The sequence below is a fragment of the Frieseomelitta varia genome, unplaced genomic scaffold, assembly GCF_011392965.1.
Source record: "Frieseomelitta varia isolate USP_RPSP 00005682 unplaced genomic scaffold, Fvar_1.2 scaffold_576, whole genome shotgun sequence".
Lineage (NCBI taxonomy): Eukaryota > Metazoa > Arthropoda > Insecta > Hymenoptera > Apidae > Frieseomelitta > Frieseomelitta varia.
In genome coordinates, this window is record NW_025110341.1 from 551,923 (window position 1) to 572,109 (window position 20,187).

The window sequence follows — 20,187 nt, forward strand, 5'->3', positions numbered from 1 at the left end:
AAATTCTACGATCATAGGATTCAAATGGATGAAACGGGGATCTCGCGAAACGTCGAATCATTGTATAATCAGAGGAAAAAGAGGAAGTGTCTGGGACAAAAGCAGAATCACGGGGTGGCATTCGTAGGATCGTGTTCATCGTCGACCTCGAAGCGTATCCCATTGGCTAGCTGTCGGTGTACGACGAACCGAAGAGTTAGTGTTCGTTCGTCGACGAACAACGACGTCACGGTTCTATTCCTGGCCGCGTGGACGCAGCGATATCTTTAGAGCAACCATCAGTACAGTCCGTTTCCGAGCTTTCCTTCCTACGGGACGAAACGTTCTGCCAAAAGATAAACGAAGACGGCGGAATGAAGACGATTCGTTTCGATTATTCCATCGTTTGGCCGTTCGACAGCCTGTCACGTCGTCGTTTCGCTCAAATCGAAACGAGGGATCACGCTCCGAGAACACGCCGAATCTCGAATCTAAATTAACGTGGACGTTCTTCCCTTTCTTTTCTTTTCCAAGTTTCCTAGGATTCCAAATTGGATGTTTCTTCGAAATTCGTCGAAACTGAAGAGATGTGAAAATTATCAGTTCTTCGAATTTACAGACGAAGAAGAGAGAGACCACGATCAAAGGAGAGTTTTAGGTAGCCCGATGGGGAAAGTCGTATGTCACTGTCTGGACGGAATGAGTCCCAGTGATTTGAATGGAATCCATTCGCGTTTGTCTGTCTCCAGGACGGAGAAGACGGCGCGGATTCCGGAAGCAGAGTGGCCGAACTTACGGATTGATGTATCCCTAAATAAAGCGAGCACGACTCGTCCGGTTGTGCTGTCGATTGCAGTCGGTAGCCTGTGTCTAGAGTCTACATTGAACTATCTGTTGGTCTTGGAGCCGGGCCAATCGCCGTGGAAAAAGTAGGGGGTGAGAATAAGATTGATGCTATGCAGCCAATGTCTCTAATGTGCAAAATAATCGCCGGCCGAAGGAATTTTCGCGAAAAAGAAGAACACTAACTCGAGAAGAATACCAACTCAGGAAGAATACTACCTCGATAACTGAAACGATACGAAGAGAGAGGAAACACAACGAGAAGAAGTGATCTTCTTTTTCGATGTGATTCACTACGTCAGACTGAAATATTGACCTGGAACATGGATAACTTCTATTGAAAGTGGCACTAGGCCAAAGATAATAATCTTAAACGGACGGTGCCATCTTGTGTGGCATCTTTGTTCGCGATTGCACGTAAACGAGCGAACAGTATCGCGGTCTACGACTATTTATTGGACAAAGTTTATTTGCACAGCGGACGTTGCAACTTAAAATCATACGCGTCGACACTGTTCCCCAGACGGGGAGTTGCACGACCGCTGCGGCCCCGTTTGTTTGAACTGGCAAAATTATTGAACTTTCAGGTCACTAACTGTTACCGACGGCCGAGAACGATAAAAACGTCTGAATGTCGCCGATAATTCCCCCTGACTGTCAGAACTTCGCAGCTTAACCAGTCAAATTCTGCCAAGTTCCTCCACAGATTGACATCCATCGATTGACATCCATCAATAAATAAGATGGAACTATTATTCAACGAATGATACACAGAGATATAAATGAAGGAGTAATATTCAACCATTCAATATTTCGATAATCTCTGAAAAAGATATGTTCAAGATATGAGTCAGTCAGAAACATCGGGATTGAACCAATATGTATGTAAGTAACTGAATATTATCACGATGGAACGGAATTCTTCTTGAACTCTGTAATTATTTCGTATCAACTAACTATCCACAATCTTTCTAATTGTTACCCATAAATTTCAGCAAATTTGACCTTAAGAAATTCAAAGTAGAAAATAACAACGACGTTTTCTATGGAGCGGCCTGACTACAAAAAATTTCGACGCGAAATTTAATTATAATACACGTGACTCATGAAGTATTCACCGGAATCCCGTTAGATCGAGATGAGAAATGGGAGATATAAAAAGTCTACAATATCATCGATTCAGAAATAAAATCGCCGTTTAAAAATAAGAAGAGAATATGGATCAATATCTTACGACGTACAAGAAAGATTATTCATGGCCTACGACGAGGTACAAACATCGGATAGCTTTGCTCAAAGAATATGATTCTTGTAAATGCCATGATCGTCCATCGGAGGTGAAGCCCCTTGTACGATGCGGTGACGATTACGATTGGAGTCGCACGGGTCCGATGGGAAGACTTCTGGACCCGAAACTTCATCCTGCAAAAACTGGACCGCATCCAGAAACTGAAGCCACGAGATTCGATCAACCGGCCACGTACATGAGAAAGGTAAGCCAATACAAAATAAAACACTTTGCGATCATACTACGTTGAGACACTTGTTTCAGTTGGAAGAGAAGTACCCTAATTTGTATGGAATTCTACAGAGTATTCCTATCGACGAGGTGATTAAACGCGACGAAGATCGACTCAAGACAACGTATCAGTTGGATTACTCTGAGAAAGGTGAATTTTATCACGGTTAGCCGATTGTCGATGGTCGAGCGGAAGATTTAGAAAATTTAGAAAAAGTAGTAATGAATGAAATTAACGTGACATTTATTTGCGAAATAGCCTGTAATTTGAGACATGTCTATATCTTCCAAATTTTTTTCTATTTACTTGCCAATACACTATTTGTTGATATAAAACTTTTGGAGAATTTGCATAAAATCGCAAAGAAAATTTTGTTATCTATCATCGCTCGAAGATCTTAAGATAACAGTCGCTTTTGACAAATCCATGATGTTATTATATATATATATAATAACAATATATATGTATAAACAAATTTTCTGAAGAATTTATTCGATATTACAGCAACCGCACTAATGGATAAACCATTTACGGAACCTTGCGTTACCAAACAAGAAGAAGTAAAAGACATAGATTGTCGACCCTCTGCCAAAGTTAAACTATTGAAAATAACCAGTCAAGTTGATAAAGACAGAACAGATAAGAAGAAAGTGAGTAAAGCCGAAGACGAATCGCAGGAAACGCGACTTCTTCCATGGCGATCGGAATATCAAGATACTGTCAACAAATTAGGTCACTCCATTATGAAATATAAGATTCATCATTCATCGAGCACAATTACGCGCCCGCTATTTTGTAAAAATTAATTGTGTTCAATAAACAATACCCAATCTAAATACGTGCTTTACGATATAATCTCTTTATAAATATTTTTGAAAAAAAAAATTAATTTCTATCATTTCATTGCTGTTGCTGAAATATAAATAATAAAGGCAATGAAATAAATGCTCGAATATTCAAAGATATTCAGAAACGTCGAAAACCTTGAAGTTGCTCGAGAAACTCAGTCAGCCTGCATGCAGCATGGAAGACAGACAATTTACGTAGAACTGGAAAACAATACGCTGCATCAAATTCTGTGTGATAATGCATAAAAACGCTATGCATCTATCGACAACGTGTTTCGCAGCAGAATAAATTGAAATGACAACTTCCCCTTCGGATTTTATTCGTGACAAAGTGTTCGACGAATAATCTCCCTTAACCTAGACCAGCTTTAACAGACGAATTTTATTTGAGATTAATTTTATCGCAAATTTACGTGATATCGCGTGACTCAATTGAAAGTGGCCTTAGAGAAGAATGAACAATCGTCGGGAAGCATCGTCGCACACAAGAGGAATGCGCTCCAATTCGCCACGACGTTGTACCTCGAATGCTTATCAACAGGACTACGCCAGCGAGCACAATATCCAATATCCAGAAGAAAGGTCTTCCGTGGAAAGTGTCGTCGAGACTGAGGAACCTGGCATTAATAAGAATAACGTATGATTAAACGGTGTTTATTTTAGTATCGTTACGTATGTATAAGCCAGAGATTGTGACACGGGAGTGAATTGTAAGTGCCAAAAATGAATTTTTTGGAATTGCATAGGCAAGTGGTTTTCCCTTCTGTATTTATTTATGCTACTAAATAAAAACAGGATACGAAATTGAACTTTTGTACGATTTCAGTGCTCTTGTCCTACTCTGGTGTTTTCAAATGTTTCACTTGGTCGATTGATAAGTTGAAAGAGATCGCGATTAATTTAAAACTTTGGCCGAAAGTTTTCGTCAATTTCATTAATCGATTGTTTCTTGCACAGATACATAATTACCCAGACGAATCGGTTTACGTCAAAGCCCTGCCAAAGCATAACCATGCCGCTGTTCGCGAGAGATACCAACGATTCAATAATTACTCGGAGTTCAGCATGCCAGAGGTAACCGCGATGCAAAAGTTACAAAGGCTAAAGGAGCTACAGATGAAGCGGGACATTAGCGAAAGATACTACTCCCAAGAAATCAAACGACTGATCGGGGAATATTATTTCGGGCCGAAAATTGCCTCGCCATCCTTGAAACAGACCGGGAAATTGCAGAGTTCCAGTTTTCATCCATCCTCGGCAGATCGAGTGAAAAATGTATCATCGAGAGAACAAACTACTATTTATACATAAGATATTGAATTTTTATAAACGTTACATTGTTGCTTGGTAAGATAACCTGTTATCCAAGTCGTTCCTTATGAAATTACAAATTAGTAAAGACACTTTAGCAAATACGTGACATAATTTAATTTTCACAGAGATACAAGATAGACAATCTCTAAAGAAATAATTATAGGTTAACAGGTTATTAATGAAATGAAACATCCACTGTAGTTAACAAATGGATATATTACGACTATATTGTAATTGTCTAATTTTCAGAATTTGGAACCATGCGGCACAATGACGACAATTACACGGCTGGATTGTGGATGTATTCAAGAGACAACAAGGCCAATTTTTACGACGGCAAGGGGTCGCGTTCTTAGAAGGAATTGCAGGAATCTATCTCAGGACGAGAAGCTTTTGAAACTGACTTCGTTGAACCCCCAGGAACACTTATTTTCATCGTTAGAGCAACCTAAGGATAGGTATCACACAAAAGTGAAGAAACGGCTCTCCATGGATCCGCGAACGTATTCGAAAATCTGTTCTGCCGGTGATCAGGAGTTTGAAACGGAGAACGAGAAGAAAAACGAAGAGCCAGAAACGGAAGTTACTGAGCATGATTCGAGAACACTGTCCCCTCAACGAAAATTTAGCGACACCTCTGCGAATTCTTATTAAAATTTATTTTTTATTTATTGTATTTTGTGCATTAATTAATAATAACGTATCGTCCTGATAGCTGCTTTTATTATCAGTGAAAATTTCCATATTAGTATCGTTTCGATAATCGTGAAATTATTGACAATTGTGAACTCTCTCTCTCTCTCTCTCTCTTTCTCTCTTTAAACTGAATCTTTTGTATCAAATATCAGATTAGTGAATCGCGAATCAATTTCGCGATAAATCATCGACAAATTGCACAAAATTTATTATGAACATTGGAAACGATTAAAATCGGAGAAATAATTTTCTAAATTGCAAGATGAACGATCTAAGACTAACAACCGATTCCGTGATCGCGCATGTTGGTATCACGTTTCTAAATGCCATATTACATTACGCGCTTTACAGAGCTGTCATTGCCACGATCATACTGATCAAAGAAACGATACTTTGGTTGTTCCGGAAGGTGATGAAATTTCGTAGTACTAGCACCGACGAATCGACCCAGTCCCCATTGCCATGTAACGTTTAGTCGCTGTTTCTTCGCGGAGAAATTCCTGGTAAGAAAAATACACACAAAGAAATCCATTGCCTTCCACAAAAATGAAAATTAGCAAAGTATAACGTAATTGGAAATCTTTTGTAATAGGTTTGCTGAATTATGAATGTTTCTTCACAAAAGAATATTAACCTCGGCAAATTGTTAAACTTAAACTTAAAAATTAAAATTATTTCACTTTTTTAAATTTTTGGCGAACTTCATTTTACGTAATGAAGAAACATTAAGTTGATATATTTAAACAAATGCCCATTCGACAGAGACCCATGTAAATTCTGGTTGTTTGTTCCAACTTGCGAGTAAATTACTGGTACACATGATGAACGCGTTGGAAAATTTCGTCACGATCACTCATCGTGATTTTAATTGGCCATACCCTGTACCGCTGATTGCAAAACCGGGACAACCACCGAGACACACGGGAACTCGATTGTACACCCCTAGAATCGACCCTGAGGACTGTCCGTGTGACGAACATGGCCAACAAAGTAATAAAAATAGGTAAAAATAAATAATTTTTAAAACAAATTTGTATAATGAATAATACTACAATTCTTGATCAAATAAGAAACCTAATTTACATTACAACTCTCGGTATTGATATTCCCCGGAAAAAGAATTCTTTAAAAAATCCATACAGGTACAAATATTTGGCTGATAAGGAACGACACTTTCTGGATCAACTGACGAAAGTGAATCGTGAAATGACAAATCTTACGAAGGTTATGCTAGACGCTAAATGCGAGCCAATCGACGAGACGATGAAGAGTATTTATAAAGCGGATTACGCGAAGAGAGGTATGGAATGGCGTTGAACAAAAGATAAATTTGTCTAAATAATTCGTTCGAATGAATTCAGGATTGCCTATCAAAGAGTACAGACAGCTACAAGCTGCGGTTGACTCGCTGTACTGTTCACCTTTTCCGGCGGAAGTTACGGAAATAAAGGAGGGATACAGAGATCCAACGAGATTTCGATACACAGCCATCGAGAGACCGTATATTCAGCCAGCCAAAACGATCAATTTGTTCCAAGGTATGGAATGTTCCCGTTTATTTTAAATCTCCAAACATTGTAGAAAATGCGAACATCATTAATACGAAAAATATACTCTAACTCTATGTTTCCGTGAAGGGAACGATTATCCTTTTAGTCGCCTTTTACGACAGGCAGGATTTACCCAGGGCCTATTCTTATACCCCCGTGCCCTGAGGGGGTAAAACATTATAATTTAACCTAAATATTTAATTCTTAAATATTATTAGTATCTAAAGATAATGTATGTATTGTCGATATAATAAAAGCGGAAAGTTTTTATAAAAGAGAAAGTTCTGCGGAATATTTTTAGATTCTTGCCTTACAAGTGGCAAAAAGTGAGAACTTAATATTGCAAAAACACATTTATAGTTCCAGAATCTTTCTCTATGTGGGAAACACCTTTTACCGGCCGTTCAGAGTATATGGACACTATTAGTAAAATGGGTCTAAGTAACATGAAAAATCGTCAACAATATCTGGAACCGTTACCCTCGTCGAGAAGAAGATTTGGGGACTGTAAATTATAAATTCGATTCATCAAAAATTCCTTTCATTGACCAAACTATTGATTTCTAAAATAAAATTATGATTCATATTCAATTGTAATAAAACTAATTATATACATTCTCTGTATTTTTAATTTGTTGAACTTACCAAAGAAAATATGAATGATACGACTAGACTAATATGAATAGAACTTCCAAAAAAATGCGCCACAAAAAAACATATGATTACTACTATTTATCGATTACTATAACCAATTGAGTTTAAAACATCAAAATTATAATCTAATTTTTTATGTCTTGTGTGGTTTTTTAATTCTACCAATGACGAATTTCTGTGAATTTTTTCCTACAGAATATACGCGCAATTATAGAAAGAAAAAGATACAACCAGCTGTGATGTAAAAAAAAACAAATATTGTCGAAGAAATAAGTCGTAGAATTTGATCGAAGAACGCAAATTATATGTTTATATGTTTTTTAGAGTCTATCACAAAGATTATTTCACGGATCGTATAGAAGAAGGAGAAATAGATCCTCGTATAGCATCGATCCCTACACAATTAGATGAAACTGCTGAACAATTGGTTCGTAAACATATTTTCAATAGACTACGAACTGTTTATCAAGTCAGCTTTGTACATCGTTGTAAGCAATAATATATGAAAAATCAAACAAGTAGGATACTTCGTTTGTTTAAAAACTCACATGTGACGAAATATAGGGATTCCGCGCGATGGAAAGCAAGTTGAAGAGATCAAAGAAAAGGATCATCTGCAAAGTGAATTAATAACATACATTCGTGATTTATATTTCAATCCTCATGGTGAAAAAGTTCTTGCACCTCTAGTTACGGCAAAAAGAAGTAAGTACAAAAATTTTAAAATATAATTTCAACTTTGATTGAGTGCATTTAAAACGTATTTAAATATATTTAAATGTATCTAGTGCTTGGCTACATTAGACCAAAACTATTACACGGAAATATTTCAATGTACGAAGATACTTTCGGTCGTACAGGTGCAACAATAATTATAAAAGAAAATGAAAAAAAATATGCAACGTCTAAAAAGACAGAAATATCAAAAGCTAATAACAAACTGGATTTTTGTAAAGACTTAGATCATGAAAAATAAATAATTTAATTTTTCTATCTCAATAAAAATAAGCTTCTTTTTATAAGTAACACACTTACTTGGAAGTAAGTTTGTATCGCACAAGCATGTATTTATCGTTTAGTAATTAAAATGCATGAAGTCATCGTTTATGCAATGTTACATAGGTATATGTACATAGGTATAGTGCAAAAACTTACAAACGTAAAAAGTAATTCTTGTAGCTTAAGTTCTCTTCATTTATTGAATATTCCAACTGAAACATATCGATAAAGTAAACATAAATTAAATTCTACAAACATATAAACAATACTATCTACAACTATTTTTAAATGAAGCGATTGTAAACTCTTTACTGAAATACTGCAATAAAATTGGAAAAGCTAACTTCCACATAACCTTGATAGATGGCGCATCGATATATCAAAGAGTTACATGACTATTTTAAATTCGGTCAATAGATTTCAACAATTTTTAAATATATATATTATATTCACAAATCTTTAAAATATATTACTTACTTTGCAAGAAAAAAAAATTTAATAAAATAATCTCAAAATTTCAGTACTCCAGTAATTTTGTGAAAATATCACTGTTAATTATTAATAATAATTTATTTTGTACGATATAAACTATCAAAACAACTTTTATGCATTTCAGATAGCTTTAGGTTATAAATATTTAATTATCTGCTGTGTACGATGAATGTATGACTCCATTCCTTACTGTACTCACACAGGCAAACTAACTCTCCTTATGATAGGATATAAGCAACTTGTACACTACGTAAGAAATACAAAAATTTAAAAAATGATACGAGATGTTATAGTACGTTTAATAATAAGTGTCATTGGCATAATTTTTGCTATATCTGCACTTATTGTATTGTCTGTTATATATAAGAACTACAATGTTGGATTTTGGTCGATCTTATCAGGTTAGTATTGCTCATCCAATGATCTATATAATGATTATCTGATAATGTTTTACAACCGTAAATATACTTACTTTAAAATTAATCGCTAAATCCATAGTATGAAAAATCAATATTTTATAGCAGTAATATATAATATTGCTCACTTATTTTTTATAAAATAAAAATTACCTGTTTTTTACTATACACCGTTTCTTTCGATTTATTGTTTAACTATGGAACTCTCTCTTCATTCTTAATAATTATAATACGAAATATTTTTTGTACTAGTTGCAAAAATATTATTTTTACCTATTCTAAACATATAATGTAATAAATACTATTACTTTAGAAATTTCATATTGTTAATATCAAATGTAAATTATTAAAATTAATTAAAAAAATATTTCTATTTAATAAATTTAATGTATACAAATTGTTGTTTCATGTATAATATAGGTGTGTTAGCTGCAATTTGTTTTCATCTACACTGGGTCAAAGGAAAAGGAAGTTTAGAAAGATGGCATACCACAACTACATTGAGAAATATAAATGTTATTGGTTTTATAAGTGCTGTATCAGGAATCACTGCATTAATTTGGTATCTCTTCCTTACATTTTATTACAAGATTCGTATGTATATTATTTAATCTTTAATTAAAAATCTTATTAAAAAATATAGCGAAGTAAAGATATGACGAAGTATAAATTTATATTTTCAATATTGCAGCCATTGAACCTATTGCTGAAAGTACAGCAATAACAGCTGTTTGGTCTATGATCTGTGGAAAATGGGGTATTTCCTTGATGTATTATTCTCATACATATGGTTTAATTATCGCAGAAGGCTCTGTACCCATATTAGTAGAAAATAATGCTTAAGAATTTTTCATAAACAAATATAACAAATTTTTATAGAGTAATTTTATTAAATATAATGGTTAAAAAATGTATTAACAAAATAAATATATTTTCATAACATAACATGTAAATATTATATAAATATATTTGTTGAAACATAGTTCTACTTTCTTTTATAAAACAATATAAGACTTCCAGTTTTATAGTACTTTATACTATTTTTCTGAAAATCTTAAATATTTGTTTAAAAATTTACAAAAAATAGATCATGAAATTCTTATTTAACCATCACAGTAGGGTAATAATTTTTCAAAATACATAGCAATAGCAAATACATTCAAAAAATATATAAAAATTATAAAAACCCATAAAAACCAATACAAAAATACAATTTGATTTTAGTACTATATTCCCTTTAATTTAAATTAATGCTTTGTAATAATAATCATCATGTACATAAAAAAACAATATATTATATAAATTAGTTTTAAGCTGGTGTTATTTTATACAGAGGATAAATTAATGTGTAAAGACTTACAATTGAAGACACCATACCAAGTACACCAATTGTTCCAGGTGTAAATTTAGTAAAACCTAATGCTGTCAAAGGAATCCACAAATCACATCCATTTTTTATTGTATCCATTACAATATCTCCATGACTTTTTAAATAACGTAATAATTTATATTGTTTCCATAAATAAGGTGAGAATTTTGGTGTCCTCATTAATACATCCTTCCCTTCGTGTTCAAGAATTTTCATGATTTCATAAATGTCTCTTATAAGATTCATAATAATACTCATTAACCAATATTTATTAGATATTTTACTCCATTTTTCAATATTAACTTTACATAGTCCCACACGACCAATCCAAATTATATGATCTGCTAATAAAAATAGAGCATTGGCAATTTTTGATAATGTTAAACTAACTCTTATGGTTACATCTGGATATTTCATCATTTTCAAAGCAAAATATAAACTATCTAAACATCTTCCAAGACGCAACACTACAAAATAAAAATAAAATATTAGTAACAAATAATAGTTACGATAAAATTATAAATATCAATTCAAATGAAATACATTTTCTGAATGAGCTAAATGTATATTCTAAACTTCTCAAGACTTCTGCAGAATGTTGTGTACTACGAATATTCTGTCCATAATACCAATAAGCTCTGCTTCCGTATTGTAGCAATCTATAAAAATATTATTAAAAAATAATTATATAATATTAATATTACCTTACATATTGACATATTACTACATTTTATTTTAATCAAATTAACATATTCCTCTATATAGGAAATTAATTAATTTATATATATATATATATATATACACATATATTTTCATAAAATTTTTATTATAAAGCATTTTTCGATATATTATAGTGAGAAAAATAATATTTTGAATAGTTAAATCATAATGCTACGTAATAAAATATAGGTTATGTAAAATATAAAACTAAATTTACATTAGTAACTAAAAAAAAAAAAAAAATAGTTCTTTTCAACTAATTTTAATACGTTTAATACGTTTAAAATAAATTACCTAATAATTCTATCTCTGCCTACTGTTTGTTCATTTAACTTTATTACTATATCCATGGTGTTTTCAGGTAATGTGAAAAATAAAATACTTCAAGAAATAATTATATTAAATTGCTATATAAAAATAATTTATAACAGTTTTACCGTAATAACATTTATTTATAAGCACATATAAACAATATAAACTATTAATATTGTCATCAAACAATTTAACCCAAATGAATTAATAAGTTAAGTACGATGTATCAATGATTATTAAGAAATTTGTTATTATTTCTTATATCAGTCATAACATTTATCGCAATACAAGCATACATAATAAATTATTCAAATGTAAATATGTATGTACTTATTTAATACCACCAGCGCCATCAAGTTTGATTCAACAAACCCGCCATTTTCAAACATTTAAAATTTGATGATGAGAGCTTTAGAATTAACTCTAATATTGAATCCAAAAATATTTAAGCCCGGAATATTTAAGCAACTATTTCTTTCGTGAAAAATGAAATAGTTTTATTATTATAATGAATGAAAAATAATGTGTAAGTATATTTATAGTATAAAAGTGCATATAAGATAAACTGCAATATTATATATCACATAAAATGAAAAAAATGAAAGCATAATTTATATTACAATTATCAAGTACTTTTAAAAATCTAAAAAGCTAGTTTTCCCTAATTATGAATTAATAAGTTATGGATTAATTTATTGTAGTTGAAGTCTCACAGAGAATAGAAAAGAGAACACATACAAAATGACAATTATGATTGTTTTTCATGAAATAAAAAATCGCGCACGTATGTTATACTAACTGACATTGCACGACCTTTATGTCTGAATCCTGGTGTAAGTAAAAGAGCATTCACTGTAACATTTCATTAAAATAAAATTTATATTAACATCCATTCATCTTATAAAATGCAATATTAAATGAATGAATAGAAAAATTATTACCTGCGATATAAAACAGAAGCAAGTTATTGACTGTGCTTCCAATCCATATACAAAGAACAAGACAAAGTATTATCCCTAGATAATACTGCAACAAATGAACAAATAAGTTTGTAAATGCTATATCTAATATATCCAATGTAATTTATATATCCAATATAATTTTTCTCAACTAAGAATCTTTTTATCTTCTTAACTCACCACATTAGGACGATCATTTCGTATTTTTAACATTAATTTCCACAAATTTTGTAACTGTAAAATTATTACAGATAAATTTTGACATATCTCATTTAATTTTTTCTCTTTTTGTCCTGTCCATTTATTAACAGGACTTAGCCAAGATGATACAGGTGGCACAAGATAATCGATCAAAGCTAATACAAGAAGAGTTACGGACAGTATTGTAAGTATAGCAGGTTCCAATATCCATATCAGACTGCAAACAAACACATTTTTTAAATATTGTGAAATTATTTATCAATCATAATTGATAAATATGTGACATAATCAGATATGTTTGTAAAAATAATCCATAACTAACATAATACTGTACATTAATAAATTTTACTTTAAAATCAATGTTAATAACATTATTAAAAATTCCCAAAAAGAAATAAATTCTGAAAGCTATAAATAAACTATAGATATGAACAAAACGTATTTCTTCCATAGTATTAAGAAAATAATACATGAAGCAAATAACTTACTTAACTTGTTAGTAGAAAATATATATTATTATATATTTTAATAATATTTCTACTCACAAAAAAATTATGGTTGTAATTCCAAGTATGAGACCAGGATACCAAGACCGTTCCCATAATAGAATGGAATTCAATGGAAGTATTACTTCACGCCAACATTCCATTCTACGTTTTAATTGTTTCATATGCTTTTCCTGCAATGAGATTATATTGTTTGAGAACAAAAATGAGTGTCACTGTCATTGATTTTTCTACTACAGTGAGACTACATGATTTAATACAAAGATCCAGCATTAATTAAATATTAAATAAAACGCATCAATAACACATCAAATATATATCGTTTAAAAAACATAAAATCTTACCCTTTCTATTGCTGTGTTATCAGCCATCCTGGTTACTAAATAAAGTATTCAAATTTGCTATGAAGGAAGAATAATACTACGATAAAAACTTGAAACTACGTTGAGGTTGTGGTACAATGCAACTACAATTTATTCACATTATCCAAGTTTATATTCCGTTTCATTCAAACATTTCTTTATTCTTCAATTCTATTACTGCGATGTGTCTCGAGTAAAAGTCAGAGACGCCGGATACTTTTTGCTTGAAAACACAAAATGACGAAGAATCGACTTCTAGTTTCGAGATTATTGTATCTCGCACGCGATTGGCTATCAGTTCAAAATGTTGGTTATTGCAGGCGATACTGTGCTGATGTTGTGACGTTAAAGATTTTCTAACAGTATACTTCAAATAATCGCGTCCTAAACGCGTTTAATTGAAATTTTATTCAAAATTTGCTAAATATGGCTGCTATGAATTCTGTAAGTACTCGATGATACGTATTAATTTCTGTGTGAGAATTTTAACAGCGGTACTTCTTGTTTATGTTCTGGTTAAGAAGACAAGCTCTCTCGATATAACTTCATTCTCGAATAAATAAGTCATCTATCATCAATTATTCATTTTAGATATCAAATGTCGAAAACCTATCTCCACAAATTATTCGACGTGTAGCTAAGGAAATGAGTGAATTAGCTGCACAACCACCCGAAGGTATCCGAATTATTTTAAATGAAGAAGATGTTACTGACATTCAAGCTATCATAGAAGGCCCCTGTAAGATTAAACCTCATTTAATTACTTTTCTTGTAAAATTTCAATAGAATATTATGTACTATTTAAAAAATTGCACAGTTATTGAAATATAACCTATCCAAATGTCAGATTTACAATGCATATGTAAATATATCTATATATGTGTATACATGTATATATCTATATACCTATATATGTATATAGATATAAGTTTATTTCTATCAATTATAAAAAAGTTTATCTATATAAAAAATCTGGATATAAATATAAGATTAGACACATTTAAAATAGATGAATATATACTTACAAAATCTGCTTATTCTACAACAGTATTATTGACATTTATATTTATTTACATATAGTCTATTGTCATTAAAAATTTCTAACATTATTCGTTTCATTAAACTCCATGAAGTTTTGTCTACATGTTATAATATTTATGAGTTAAAAGTATAAATATTTTTAACACTAGCGGGAACACCATATGCTGGTGGTTTCTTCAGAGTAAAATTAGCTCTTGGCAAAGACTTTCCTCAAGGACCACCAAAAGCATTTTTCCTTACAAAAATTTTTCATCCAAATGTTGCAAAAAATGGAGAGATTTGTGTCAATACCTTAAAAAAAGATTGGAAATCAGATCTCGGAATTAAACATATATTACTAGTAAGCATATATTACTAATTATAAATAAATATAACTTTTTCTTAATTAGTACAATTGACAACATACCTAACCATTTTATATTTATAGACTGTAAAATGTCTCTTAATAGTGCCAAATGCAGAATCTGCTTTGAATGAAGAAGCTGGTAAATTACTTTTAGAAAGGTATGATGATTATTCTGAACGAGCAAAAATGATGACAGAAATACATGCACAGGTATTATTAGTATATACACTAAATTTAAATTTCATATATAATAATAAATAATGAGAAATGCATTTTTGATTTAGGGAGGTGGAAAAGGCAGCAAAGCAGGTCTAGAAAGTTGCACATCCTCTGAAGTCGGAGGACCTCTCCCAAAGAAGCATGCAGGAGATAAAAAACTATCGGCAGAAAAGAAAAAAATATTAAAAGACAAGAAGAGGACACTTAAAAGATTATAAAAAAATCAACATAATTTATCTATCTTTTATAATTTAAAACACTGGTGTGGTAACGTTGCCTCATATTGTACACAATTATTGCATAGTAAAAATTTATTATCTAAACTCGACTGATCTTATTATTAAGTATTTAGAAAATTAATAATTCTAGAAGCATTAAAAATGACTTCCTAAGATACAAACAAGTACAACTTTGTAGTAATCTACTTTACAATCAAGAGTGGAAAATATAGCCCACTCTATGGTATCTATTAGTGAATATTTTTACATATGTACAAAATGATACCTCGTGTGATTATTTAAATTAAATAAAAAATGTTCTTCAAATAAAAATTTGTTTCTACTTTAATATTTATAATAATTAATTTTATATACTTTTTAAAATAATACTTATCTTTGAGTTAAAACAATTAAATATAAATTTTTAATTAGACGGGAAATAAAAATGGTTTCATTTTCAAGAACATTGTTCTTTATTAGATAATGATTCGTCAGTTTCTTTGCTTCAGCCTTGTACCTGCATTGTCATTCATATGCTGCACGAATAAAACCATGTACATTGTCTTACAAGCCCAAATACTGCACAGTAAAATATTTCATTAGTAGATGACTAGAAGATAACAGTATGTCACAGCCTTATTCCACTAGAAGCTATTAGCTACACATAGTGGTAGTTTTATTATTCGTGGTAAAAAAACAATTGATTGAACATAATTTACAAAGATCTGATACTACTACTAAACAGCGTTACACATGTGTAGTATCAGTATATAAATTATGTTAGAAGATAGATTCTTAAATATTTCAATATTTAATTATTCATAAAAATTAATTAGATTAAGGGCTAGAAGTACTTCTGTACTTTGATAAACAACAACTTTTAAAGATGAATTTTACTGTATTTTTTATCTGATAACCACACACGCACGATAGTACATACAAATCCATACAGTCTTTACATCATAACTTTTTTTTATTATTTCTTTTTTTGTTTTTCTTGCCATAAAAAAATCTATCAACAAATAATTTTTCTTAAGTGTCAGTAAAAATTTTAAGCCAATTTCGAAGAAACCGTCAAAAATAAAAAAAATACCCATTTAAAAGGAATTTCATATAACATTTGCTAATGATACAATTATACTTATTTTTATATATTTTCATGAAAATTAGGGAAACACATCGTATTGTGTTAAGTCAGATCAAAACAAAATTTTAAAAGTGTGAAGGTTTGTGACATTGTTACTTTACTTCTTTCACATAAGCTTCCAATTCTGCATCTAATTCTTCAGCGGTAGGAGTTTTTGTCGCTTGTCGGCTGCCTCCTCTGCCACCACGCCGACCGGTTCCACGACCTTTAAGAAAAAATTAACCTTAATATATTTTTTTATAATTTCATCACTTTTTCATTAGTATGAAACAATTATATACCTCTGACGGATCCTGTTCCACGGCTACCCCTAAAGCGGGACTGAGGTCTCTGTGTATAATTACTGCTGCTAAGTCTCGGGCCTCCACGGATAGATGTGACTGGTATTTCAGAGGTAGCAACTTGTATGTTCATTTCACGACCTGCCGATGTATACCACATATTGCAATAATAGATGTGAATAGTTGTGCAAATCATAATTCACAATAACTTCTTTGAAATTTGTTTTTCTTTAATGTCATCCCATGTTGGAGTATTTATGGAAGGATAAAAGAGAAAATGCTCAAACTGTATGTTGCTAGGTATAAACTGGAGACCAGATTAATAAGTGATACTGAAACCCTAAATATAGGTGGAATTTATAATTAAAAAGAGACATTCAAAGCAAAACTTATAGTCCAAACATAAATTTAACTACACACCATCTAATGGTACGCCATTATATTGTTTCATTGCTTTAATAGCATCTGCTCTTCTTTCAAATATAACATCTGCAGAGCCCAATGATCGACCTGACCTATCGTAATGTACTGCTGCTGACTTTAAGGGGCCAAATTCACTAAATAATTCCTAAGAACACACAAATATTTACATTATTGTAAATTTATGTTAATTTTTCAAAAATAAAAAAACTGTTGTAAAAAAAATTGTTTTTTGTGAATTTGATATTGAAAATTAATTAATTTTTTTCATTTCAAATGTTAGAACTGTAATATTACATAGTAAAAAATACCTGAATATCTGAATCTGATACTCCAAAGTCAAGATTTGATACGAGAAGTTTGGTTGTTCCTGCACTACCTATTGCACTTCGGCCAACCTTTTTTACTCCATCAAACATGTCGTGTTTCCAAGCACTGTTTACATCGCCCTATAAATACATTTATTATTATATAAAATTTGTAATATTTAACACTTCCTTAAATCTAATATAAATCATATATGTATTTGTACAAAATAAAAGAAAATTAAATTGAAATTAAGTGAAAAAATTTTTTTTGCTTCTTCACATTGGGTTAGGTTTCATTCAAGTGTATGAATGTATGAAAAAAAATATACGTTATCGGTCTGAAACTCAACGAGTAATATTCATAATAATCATCCACATAATTTTTAAAGAATTTTAAACTGAATACTTTCTTCAGGTAGATAAAATGTTTCTTATTTGAACTGTATAAGAATTATACGAATTACATTTCTATTCTACACAACTACTTTAGTTTGAAATACAATGGTTAATCCACCCCTAGATTAAACTGTTTCGTACATAAGCATTTAAGGCGGAAGTAATATGATAGGTTCTCGTATACGATACACGTGACAAAGTTAACACATCGTAAATAATAAAAATAATAGCAATAAATAGGTTTGATTTCTTACCCTTGTGTATGGAAGAGAATTTCTTGTAATACCACCACGATTGCGTCCCCGCATGACGCCACCACCAACTCTTTGCGTTCTGCGTGCTCCTCTACGAGGTGTGTTACCGGCACCTCTTCCACGTCTGCCACTGCCGCCGCGAGGTCTAGTCCCTTTGTTTTGCTTGATAATATCATCGAGACTCATGTCTATTTTATCTACCATCTTCATTTGTGCTGACTTTCGAATAATGACACCGCTACGCAAAAATGAGTAAAACCAACCTCTTTCGTCCTCGTAATGATGGCGACGAACGAAGGCGAAACAAGCGCGCACAGAAACCTGGGTATAAAGACCGTAAACCATACAATAACTTCTTAGAAGTACCAATTCAACGCTATGTTATTCGTCGATCATAGCGCTCTCTACCCATACATCGATGAAACCAAATAACGGTTGATCTTTTAAATCTTCAATTATGATTTTATTCCATTATCTATGTTTTTAACTTTAATTTATTTTAATAGAATTGTATATAGATATATATTTTTTTATACTATTCTCCATTAGATAAAAATGTATTTCTTTCTAAAAATGAATTCATACTTTACAATTTATATTTTTTTATTCTCTTTTTGCTTTAAACAGGTTACATTATAAATAGTATATTTAATTTTTAATCTTTTGAATATCAAAAATATATATAGATACAAATGTATCTTATTTTTCCTTTTATTATAATTCATCGTGTTCCTCATTTATATCACTTTCATTAATTTCTTCATTATCATCATTAAAATCTGTGGAACTGCATAGCTTTGAAATATTCATGCATAATTTTTCTTTAATATTATTTTCTTTATGAGCAAACAATGAAATCATAGAGTCTTCAAATTCTTCCACTATTCCTTCACACTGAAATAAAATGCAATAAAATAATAATTTATAAAAAATATTAATTAAAATATTAATTAAAATTATTAAAACTTAAATAAAACAAAACTACTTACATAATATTTTAAGCTTTTATTCAGATCATTATCCTGAATAATATCAACTTTGCTCATTTCAGGATTCATACCACCAGATGAACTGAGTAAATTTAAGATTGTTAATTGACCATTTGATTTATATGTTGCTCTTACATAGTCTGACATCTTTTCACAAATATTATCTAGGATGTCAGATATGTGCACCTCAGATTGTGCAAGTGGGATCTTTAAATACGTACTTAATTAAAAATATGTTGTAATTATAATACAAAAAATATAAAAATTCACTATTACCTTTTTATGAATAACATTTCCTTGTGCATCTAATCTATAATTTCCTATCTCAATTTGTCTTGAAGGATCAATTTTTGCCAATTCTTCTTCAATTTCTTTTATTGTTGATCTACAAACTACATATTGTTAATATTAATTTATTATAATCGTTTTTCATATTCAAGACAAATAATCACAACTTATTACTTAATACTCATTTTACTTACCTAAACATTTTAAAAGCTTATTATCAATTTCCGCAGCTTTTACAAAACAATATGTAAATAACAGAGAAAATATCACTATTAGAATTTTCATCTATAATAAAAATAAGTATTAATAAATAATTTACAAAGAAAAGGAATTATAAACATTTAGTTTATACCTACATTGTATTTATACTCAATTTAATAATATTCAATTTATTTTTTAGTGATGAAGGAAACACGTGTATATTACTTGTAAACATATACATATGTATATATTTAATTCACATATATTCCACATCCACACAATATTAAATACTTTAGAAAACACGAATAGGCTATCATCACGTGTAACTTTGAGAAATAC

General features: G+C 30.8%; 9 protein-coding genes across 12 annotated transcripts; 5 read left to right on the top strand and 4 right to left on the bottom strand.

Annotated features, from left to right (window-relative positions):
- Positions 1-668: 668 nt before the first annotated feature.
- Positions 669-3,164, top strand: LOC122534096. 2 transcript variants are annotated; one of them, XM_043664411.1, is made up of 4 exons: positions 669-1,707; positions 1,818-2,315; positions 2,414-2,492; positions 2,847-3,164. In XM_043664411.1, the coding sequence occupies exons 2-4, from the start codon at positions 2,040-2,042 to the stop codon at positions 3,146-3,148; spliced, it is 657 nt and encodes a 218-aa protein (XP_043520346.1). In that variant the 5' UTR covers positions 669-1,707; positions 1,818-2,039; the 3' UTR covers positions 3,149-3,164. The 2 variants fall into 2 exon arrangements, with proteins under 2 accessions (XP_043520346.1, XP_043520345.1); XM_043664410.1 differs by having other exon boundaries at positions 1,410-1,707; positions 2,375-2,492.
- Positions 3,165-3,264: 100 nt separating this feature from the next.
- Positions 3,265-5,209, top strand: LOC122534094. The gene is made up of 3 exons (XM_043664408.1): positions 3,265-3,827; positions 4,148-4,465; positions 4,754-5,209. The coding sequence occupies exons 1-3, from the start codon at positions 3,645-3,647 to the stop codon at positions 5,156-5,158; spliced, it is 906 nt and encodes a 301-aa protein (XP_043520343.1). The 5' UTR covers positions 3,265-3,644; the 3' UTR covers positions 5,159-5,209.
- An 8-nt stretch (positions 5,210-5,217) lies between these two features.
- Positions 5,218-7,311, top strand: LOC122534098. Of its 2 annotated transcripts, XM_043664413.1 has the most exons (5): positions 5,218-5,703; positions 5,963-6,203; positions 6,343-6,500; positions 6,562-6,738; positions 7,111-7,311. In XM_043664413.1, the coding sequence occupies exons 2-5, from the start codon at positions 6,019-6,021 to the stop codon at positions 7,266-7,268; spliced, it is 678 nt and encodes a 225-aa protein (XP_043520348.1). In that variant the 5' UTR covers positions 5,218-5,703; positions 5,963-6,018; the 3' UTR covers positions 7,269-7,311. The 2 variants fall into 2 exon arrangements, with proteins under 2 accessions (XP_043520348.1, XP_043520347.1); XM_043664412.1 differs by having other exon boundaries at positions 5,219-6,203.
- Positions 7,312-9,065: 1,754 nt separating this feature from the next.
- Positions 9,066-10,225, top strand: LOC122534102 (heme transporter hrg1-A-like). The gene is made up of 3 exons (XM_043664418.1): positions 9,066-9,296; positions 9,732-9,905; positions 10,003-10,225. The coding sequence occupies exons 1-3, from the start codon at positions 9,170-9,172 to the stop codon at positions 10,152-10,154; spliced, it is 453 nt and encodes a 150-aa protein (XP_043520353.1). The 5' UTR covers positions 9,066-9,169; the 3' UTR covers positions 10,155-10,225.
- A 299-nt stretch (positions 10,226-10,524) lies between these two features.
- LOC122534095 (peroxisomal membrane protein 11B) lies at positions 10,525-11,854 on the bottom strand. Its single transcript, XM_043664409.1, has 3 exons — positions 11,695-11,854; positions 11,224-11,339; positions 10,525-11,147 (listed from the first exon to the last, which is right to left on the bottom strand). Exons 1-3 carry the CDS (start codon positions 11,748-11,750, stop codon positions 10,621-10,623), a joined length of 699 nt encoding a protein of 232 aa, XP_043520344.1. The 5' UTR covers positions 11,751-11,854; the 3' UTR covers positions 10,525-10,620.
- Positions 11,831-14,001, bottom strand: LOC122534100 (ADP-ribosylation factor-like protein 6-interacting protein 1). Its single transcript, XM_043664416.1, has 5 exons — positions 13,723-14,001; positions 13,418-13,551; positions 12,852-13,089; positions 12,654-12,738; positions 11,831-12,564 (listed from the first exon to the last, which is right to left on the bottom strand). Exons 1-5 carry the CDS (start codon positions 13,747-13,749, stop codon positions 12,461-12,463), a joined length of 588 nt encoding a protein of 195 aa, XP_043520351.1. The 5' UTR covers positions 13,750-14,001; the 3' UTR covers positions 11,831-12,460.
- Positions 14,002-14,024: 23 nt separating this feature from the next.
- On the top strand, positions 14,025-15,669 carry LOC122534099 (ubiquitin-conjugating enzyme E2 S). Its single transcript, XM_043664415.1, has 5 exons — positions 14,025-14,184; positions 14,332-14,479; positions 14,931-15,121; positions 15,209-15,337; positions 15,412-15,669. Exons 1-5 carry the CDS (start codon positions 14,167-14,169, stop codon positions 15,562-15,564), a joined length of 639 nt encoding a protein of 212 aa, XP_043520350.1. The 5' UTR covers positions 14,025-14,166; the 3' UTR covers positions 15,565-15,669.
- A 349-nt stretch (positions 15,670-16,018) lies between these two features.
- LOC122534091 (THO complex subunit 4-like) lies at positions 16,019-18,730 on the bottom strand. Its single transcript, XM_043664404.1, has 5 exons — positions 18,371-18,730; positions 17,724-17,861; positions 17,413-17,560; positions 16,993-17,133; positions 16,019-16,916 (listed from the first exon to the last, which is right to left on the bottom strand). The coding sequence occupies exons 1-5, from the start codon at positions 18,713-18,715 to the stop codon at positions 16,804-16,806; spliced, it is 885 nt and encodes a 294-aa protein (XP_043520339.1). The 5' UTR covers positions 18,716-18,730; the 3' UTR covers positions 16,019-16,803.
- Positions 18,731-19,065: 335 nt separating this feature from the next.
- On the bottom strand, positions 19,066-20,149 carry LOC122534116 (protein seele). 2 transcript variants are annotated; one of them, XM_043664443.1, is made up of 5 exons: positions 20,004-20,149; positions 19,842-19,932; positions 19,636-19,751; positions 19,360-19,566; positions 19,066-19,264 (listed from the first exon to the last, which is right to left on the bottom strand). In XM_043664443.1, exons 2-5 carry the CDS (start codon positions 19,930-19,932, stop codon positions 19,085-19,087), a joined length of 594 nt encoding a protein of 197 aa, XP_043520378.1. In that variant the 5' UTR covers positions 20,004-20,149; the 3' UTR covers positions 19,066-19,084. The 2 variants fall into 2 exon arrangements, with proteins under 2 accessions (XP_043520378.1, XP_043520379.1); XM_043664444.1 differs by lacking the exon at positions 20,004-20,149 and having other exon boundaries at positions 19,636-19,744.
- Positions 20,150-20,187: the final 38 nt, after the last annotated feature.